General features: G+C 35.8%; 1 protein-coding gene across 6 annotated transcripts; it reads right to left on the reverse strand.

Annotated features, from left to right (window-relative positions):
* Positions 1-241: 241 nt before the first annotated feature.
* LOC129887407 (uncharacterized) lies at positions 242-7,118 on the reverse strand. Of its 6 annotated transcripts, none has more exons than XM_055962489.1 (22): positions 6,890-7,118; positions 6,544-6,682; positions 5,560-5,639; positions 5,103-5,189; positions 4,941-4,991; positions 4,747-4,864; positions 4,606-4,662; positions 4,391-4,455; positions 4,225-4,308; positions 4,089-4,139; positions 3,924-3,986; positions 3,786-3,832; positions 3,591-3,669; positions 3,402-3,464; positions 3,109-3,198; positions 2,996-3,034; positions 2,658-2,885; positions 2,468-2,553; positions 1,581-1,629; positions 1,375-1,455; positions 1,192-1,285; positions 242-1,031 (listed from the first exon to the last, which is right to left on the reverse strand). In XM_055962489.1, the coding sequence occupies exons 2-22, from the start codon at positions 6,659-6,661 to the stop codon at positions 850-852; spliced, it is 1,812 nt and encodes a 603-aa protein (XP_055818464.1). In that variant the 5' UTR covers positions 6,662-6,682; positions 6,890-7,118; the 3' UTR covers positions 242-849. The 6 variants fall into 6 exon arrangements, with proteins under 6 accessions (XP_055818464.1, XP_055818463.1, XP_055818465.1 ...); XM_055962488.1 differs by having other exon boundaries at positions 6,807-7,118; XM_055962490.1 differs by having other exon boundaries at positions 3,600-3,669; positions 6,807-7,117.
* Between the last annotated feature and the right edge of the window lie 538 nt (positions 7,119-7,656).

Below are 7,656 nucleotides of genomic sequence, written 5' to 3' on the forward strand. Positions count from 1 at the left end.
TCTTTGTGAAACAACCTCAGAATAGATCCGATAATTAATGTGACGATCATTTTATCTTTTAATGAGGGTAACGTTGAGGGTTATCAACTTACCATAGATGGTTTACAAGTGATTGATAGTATTAAAATTCTTTTCCATGTCGTTGTAGAAATTTTAGCCAAAATTATGAGAGACTCAATAACCCCAAGAAGTTTGCAACGGAGTGGAGAGAATTAGAATTAAAAATTGATAACGCACAGAGGTAACAAATGTGAAGTCTAGAGGACCGAAGTCCAAAAAACAGAATTTATTCCAAAATAACCCAAAGCACATTCTATTCAATAACTTGAATAAAGCTACTTTGCTGTGCTTTACAGTCACAAGTTTTATTCAGCTTTCCTGCTACGTCCCATGTGTAGCCATTTCACGTCATACTACACAAGCTCTATTTACTGAATACAAAACTGGACAAACCAGTCTTCAGTTTTCTCTAGCACTCTAATGTATCATCCCAGATGAAATAACAAACACGGACTTCATACTACACAAGCTCTATAGCTGAATACAAAACTGGACAAACCAGTCTTCAGTCTTCTTTAGCACTCTAATGTATCATCCCAGATGAAATAACACAGATTTGAACGTAATAACATTGGCCGTCCCATTTCCACCAGAGTGACCTGCAGCTATAACAGGCTGTTCCGTATAAAAGACCGGAATCCAGCTCTACCCTATATAACGTTAATTAGAGAAGCTGAAAACCTACTACTCTGGTATGTCTATATATACCAGATAGAAGAAATGCAGTAGCAAAATTTGATCAATCAGAAATCCAGGGCCAAGTGCCCACAACGTATGCTACTGTTTCGTTTAGACATGTATACCATTCCCATGGCAATAAATGCCATCTAATGATCCATTCGCCAGCTTTGTCCCATTTACATATCGATGTGACTTTAGTAGTCCTGACGTACCATTGCTCAACCCCCATGTTTTGGGAACACCCTTCTTCAAGAAAGTTTCAAGTTGCCCAGTTGCCGCAGCTATAAGCCCTGTTTAGAAGAATAAAAACACGCTTATAAAAAGGACCAGCACAACTTCATGAAAACAATATGAAATGCAGAAATTTCCATAAGTCCAGCATCAAAATTAGTATAAACGAATTCATCCATTTGGCTCCTCGTCCCCAGATATCTGAAGCAGGTGAAATACCTAGGAACAGGGCAGAAGGGGTTCCTGGCCTTGATTTAAATTCTGGATGAAATTGAACTCCGATGAAGTAAGGATGATTTGGCAGCTCAACAATCTGTATATGAAGCATCACACAAGATCAATCAACCACAGCAACATAACTAGCTAGCATGATTGCTTAATTTAATGGTTTAAGAGGTTAACCTCCATACGGTGACCACTTTCATCTTTGCCAGTGAAAGAAAGACCAGCATCTTCAAGTTGCTGCACCATGTCGGGGTTCACCTAAACAGTAGCATGAGACAAGCTCTTTAGTCGTAAAGTCCATATAAGAGGGTGGTCCACATGTAATTACGTAACATTGAAAATTGAAATAGCTTAATCAAAGTTCCAAAGAAAAAGTGTCGCACCTCATATCTGTGTCGATGTCTCTCATCTACAAAGCTCTGGCTGCCATATCTGACACAAGATATGATTTATTCAGTTGGAGATGGCAAAAGGTAAAATTCCACCATATATGGTTTAGATGAATTATATCATATTTAATGTGTATAAATGGTGCTGATCTTCCCCATCCTACCTCCACCCACAACAGAAGATTTCAAGAATGGAAGACAAGAAACAACTTCCTAGCAGACAGATTCATAAGAAATATATGAGCAATGCAGGACTGTCTTTCAAATCTGCAAATGGTTTATATAGACAACACGCCCTGATGCTTAACCTGACTGTGAGTTAAAGTACGGATTAAAATACGACCATTCAAACAAACGTTTATACTAAAAAGAGGGATTTACTAATGAAGGTCATAAAAGTAGTGATTGAGCTATCAGTCTGAGCTAAACATATATTTTACAGTCATGCACAAACTCAGGCTGAATTATTAAAAAAATTACAAGGAAAGGAAAGAAAGGAGTGTTATAATCAAAATCGACAAAAATGATGATTGTCATGCAATCTCTTGAAGTCACATCACAGAAAAACTGAAATTTAAACATCTGACACTAAGAAATATAAGACTCAATAATACCCAACTTTTGTCAACTTTCAAACAACTCCAAACCAAATACAGATGATCATAATACTATTCCATCTAGAAGACAACATAGATTTGATACCAGCAATAGAATAGACACAAACATGAGTAAGTTAAGGGAATCTTCGTGGTACTATATTAGCTTGCTTTTGCACTATCATCTTAAATGGTTGTGAATTTCAACTTCCCTGTGTCAATTAAAATTCCTTTGCAGTTTCACATGTCATCCTGTGGAATGAGTAGAGGAAAGAAAGTACATACAATTTTGCAGATTTACAATCCGCAACTTGAAAATATGTTCTCCTAGATCCAAGACGCATCGTACCACGCATATGAGTTTTTGAACCCTGTGATCATATCACACAGATTAGAACTGTGAACTACTAAAACAAAACTAGAAACACAGGATAATCATGAGGGACAAGAGAGATAAAGGAAAAGCAATCTGTACCTCTGGCATAAAAATGACACAAGGATTCTGAGTGTTGGGATCAAATTCTGTACTGTTTGCGTCTAGCAATCCAAGAATGGATCGAGCAAACTCAATAACAGCAATTTGCATTCCTAGACATATGCCAAGGAACGGAATCCTGTTTGCACGGGCATATCTAGCAGCGAGGATTTTACCCTCCACACCCCTGTCACCAAATCCTCCTGGAAGTATGATAGCATTTGACCCCTGTAAAGTGAAGACTTGTCCAACAAGTCAGAAACAAGAAAGTTGAAGATATGGACACAAAAAGAGTTGAATTTGTCCAACATCATGTTATACAGTTACACTATACAAACCTTCAACAACTTCCAAGCACTTCTATAATTCTCAGGATTCTGCAAGTAGAAGCATCAGTCAGATAAGAAACAAGAAGAATTAAAAGCAAGTGAACAAAGTGGAAGCAAAATACCTCTCTGGAAGTTTCATCCTCAAGGTCACTGGCTGCAATCCAATCTATACAAAGTTTCCTGTGGCAAGCTACAGAGGCATGCACAAGAGCCTACACAAACTCAAAATGTTTTAGATATTGACAACAAAAGGAGAACTAATTTATCGACAGATCTAAGTCATTGATAAAACTGTTATGTCTGATGATCACTTTTCACAAAACTATATCATTGAAAATTACAATTAAATGAAAATAGGTGTAAGTGCAAATATAAGGAAACTTCCTCTTTACATATTTGACTACAGTATAATCACCTTCAGTACAGAGAGGTATGCATCTGAAAGCCCCGTGTACTTTCCTACCATGGCTACTCTAACCTGTAAATTCAGATGGAGATATTTATGAAAGTTGTGATGCAAATTGAGGGACTAAATTCCAAAAAGGAAGATAGAATAAATTATATATATTTAAGAATATTATATATATGTATATATATATATTACATATCCTACAGGCTCTTGTAGCTTGTCACAGAGTGCAGCCCGAGAGGTCCATTCTCCCAAAGCAGGTTCTTGTGCAACACTGAAAATGACATAATAAATTCATCATCATACAAGAGATAGCCAAAATCACAATGCAGAAAAAGAGAAGATTGAGTATTCCTCGTCATCAATCAATGTATGTAACCCGAAACATACACTTTAAGGTTCAGAACTTTCAGAATTGTTTCATGTGCCTTCTGATCCTAAATACACAAAAGCAATTCTTTAATGCTAATAGTAAAGATGTTACGTAGAAATACATAAAAAAAGAAGTGTGCCAAAATTATTACTTACTCTTAAAAGCAAAGGAATGCGCCAAACGTTTGAGACATCATAAAGAGTAATAATGTTATCTAGCTGAAATAAAAGGAATACAGAACCTGAGCACCAAGAATTGAGAGTTGATGACCTAAATAAGATAAGCTCTATAAAAATAAAAATAAAAATAGGTCATAATACCGGGACATGGCAAAACTGGGAAATTTTCTCCTCGACATTCTCATCAAGTTCCTGAATAAAGAAACCAACTTCAAGAACTGAAATTGATAAACATAAGAGATATATGTGGACCAAATGAGGGGGGGAAGAGACAAACCGTTGTGCTCCGGCATGCTAAAATATTGGGAGTCAATCCCAGGCTTCTCAAACCTCTAACACTGTGCTGAGTAGGTTTTGTTTTCTGAATTTCAGAAATAACAAAATACTCAATCCGAGTGATTACCATAATAGAAGATATCCACACGACCCAGAAATAAATTTACCTGCTCACCAACTATACTCAAAACAGGCACAAGGCTGACATGTATCAAGCAAAAATTACCAGCACCTAACAAGCAAAAGTTGATGAAAAGATGTTAGTTGCACTTAATTTTTAGAAGGTACTCCAGAGTCGATTCAATATTTGCACACCATAGAGCACAACTGACAGTTACATCATTTGATTGTCAAGAAATCAAGTTTAGACATGTAACCTTACCTACACGATATGAGAATTGTCGTAATGCTTCAATAAATGGCATTGATTCAATATCTCCTGCATTAAGGGACAAACTACTTTTAAGAAAACACATATCATTTGACAACTTATCCTACTCATGTGAAAAATAGTTCAGTATACCTATTGTGCCACCAAGTTCTATGACACAAACATCTGGTGGACCATCCTTGCCATCAACTGGTATGACAGCCACACGTTCTATCCACTCTTGAATAGCATCTGTAATGTGAGGGACAACCTAGAGAAGCGACAGACAGATGGTAAGAGCATAAACATTGGAAGAAATGACTGTATTTTATGGAAAGGTGGTAAACCTGAACGGTCTTTCCCAAATAATCCCCTCTTCTCTCCTTATCAATAACAGACTGCAAAACCAAAATAACAAAGCAGTTTCTCAGCTTAACATTTTCTACCATAATCTATTAATATCATCGAGCATACATCAATAATCTGATAGGGAATTTTACAGGACATGCCTGGTAAATTTTCCCAGTAGTTATATTGTTGTCACCCGTCAACTTAATATCTAGAAAACGCTCGTAGTTTCCAAGGTCCAGGTCCACCTGCAAGAGGAAAACAAATCTCGATGTTAGTGACATACATACAAACAGTTTGCACTTTATCTTAAGAGAAATTGAAGTAACCATCAAAAAGTTTTAATTTTACAAGGAAAACAGGTAACAATGAAAAGCAAAAGTACACACCAATTTTTTTTAACTTTCAAAGGTCTGCATTTCAACTAGCAACAGTAACTAACAGAAAACACAACCAAAACATTAATCAGCAATCAGCAACTTGACTAACATGTTCAAGTTTAAAACTAGAGAGTCCAAAATAATGTAAGAAATCAGAGCACCACCTCACTACTACTTGGGGAAAAAAGGGCAAACAAAAATTTATACTAATCATTAACATGAAAGATTCATATCTAACCTCTCCACCATCATCCAAGACATACACTTCTCCATGCTCGAAAGGAGACATTGTGCCAGCATCAGTGTTCAAATAAGGATCTGAAAGTGAAAAAGGAAGAAAGGAACAGTAAGCAGACATTTTATATACAATTCTTCCACCTCATTTGGACTAAACCAGCAATTGAAGTAAACATCAGTACACTTTACTTGGTAAAAAATCCTTTAAGAAGCAAAAAAAGGAGGATCCATTTCCTAAGAGCCAAAGTTTCTTCAAGCTAGAGAGAGGAACACAGGAGCTACAACTCCACAAAATATAAGTTTACAAGAGGCCATGTAAAATTGGGGAAAAGAAGAAAGAAAATCAATTTGGGCTGAAGCCGAAAAGAGAAAACAGAAAACTTTTCCTGCTTAAAACAAAGAATGCTTCTTGAAATTTTTCTGATTTTACCTTTTCTGAAAAAGATAAGTTATCGGTAAGTTGACTTAAAAAGATATGTTTTGGAAAAGAAGAATATTCAGAAAATTTAAAGAAACATCAACATGAAGTCTTGACCAAAACTATTCATTAGAGAAACGCCATCTTAAAGTTTTCCGGGGTCTTATCGGCAGAGACAATAGTATAATTGACTAGAGAATTTTTAGAACTGCTAAAAGGAAAACAACTTTTTTTTCGAAATAGTAACAGGATTTAGCCCTTTGGGAATCTGAGTAGAGAAACACAGCATATTCTTCTACCATCAGAATTTCCCTCCCTCATTTATCCAACACTGTCTGCTTTCATAAAGTTATCCAACACTGTCTGCTTTCATAAAGTATATACCAGATAAGGGAGGAACTATCAAAGATTTGAAGTCATTGATTTACATATACATACATATATATATATATGCACGAGTTCGAGAGCGAACTCGAGAAAACAGTATCATTTCTTTTGTGCATTCTTGATTTAGAAATGAGATAGAAGAAACAGGCAAAAAGCAGAGAAATATGAGTCCGCAGAGACCAATCTTAATGGATGTAACACGAAGACCGCAGGCCTTAAGAATAAGACCAATACTGCTGGCAGTGACTCCTTTACCGAGCCCACTAACAACTCCTCCCGTCACCAACACGTATTTCATCTTTGCTTCACCCTTCAGGTACTTTAAACACAAAAAGAAGAAAAAGGACCCATTAGCAATCCTTGCACATCAAAAAGGCAATGTTTGCTCTAAAACATTGTGGGGGTGGCAAAATAAACAAGGCAAGAATTGGAAATAAACTAACCTACAAGGAAAAGAAGAGTGTAAGGAAAAGACTTAGGCCAGTAAAAGTTTTGCCAAATTAACAGTAGTATGAATCGAACCAACCTTATCCACTAAAAGGCGTTCTTTTTCATACAAGAGAGAAAAACGGAGGTGCAAAAGGAATGAGCGAACACACTAAAGAGAGGGAAGAAAAGAGGGAACTGCAGGGATGAGAATGGGGTGTGTGTGAAGAAGCAATGGCGACTTTATATAGTAAAATATGAGGGGCGGACTGGCGGAGGCTATTTAGAGAAAGGGGAAAAAAAGGATATCGGCACACTCTTATTTCAAAATTCTAAAACCTCCCCGAACCCTGCCACCCCCACTTGTCTTTCTCTTTCTATGGAAAAAATGAATAAACGAAACAAAAACAAAAAAGTAAAAGCAGAAAGAGAAAACAATATATATTTAAATAAATAAAAAGTTTTTTAAAAATAAAATCCTAATGTTAAATTGATTGGTTATCTGAAAATATGTTTTATTAGTAAAAGTGGAATGCTCAACATTATCATCCCCTCATTTTTTTAACCACCTGTATTTTATTTTTAAAAAGAGCCAAAGTTATTGCAAAATGTAAAAATTGAGACCTGTGAGCATTCGGCCAGATCATAGGAGGAGTAGGCAAAAGAAAGAAAAGTGGAAGTAAATGGAGTACCCAAGAAAAATAAGATAAATTACATAAATACACAACTTATTTAATTATATTTTTTAAAATTATCTATCATTTAAAAAAAATATAAAAAAATTTATTCTCTTTTATTTTCTGATACATCACTATATGTGATTTATCGGTTCGATATATCACTTTCACGATGTATCAATCGGATATA

Source organism: Solanum dulcamara, chromosome 4, assembly GCF_947179165.1.
Source record: "Solanum dulcamara chromosome 4, daSolDulc1.2, whole genome shotgun sequence".
NCBI lineage: Eukaryota > Viridiplantae > Streptophyta > Magnoliopsida > Solanales > Solanaceae > Solanum > Solanum dulcamara.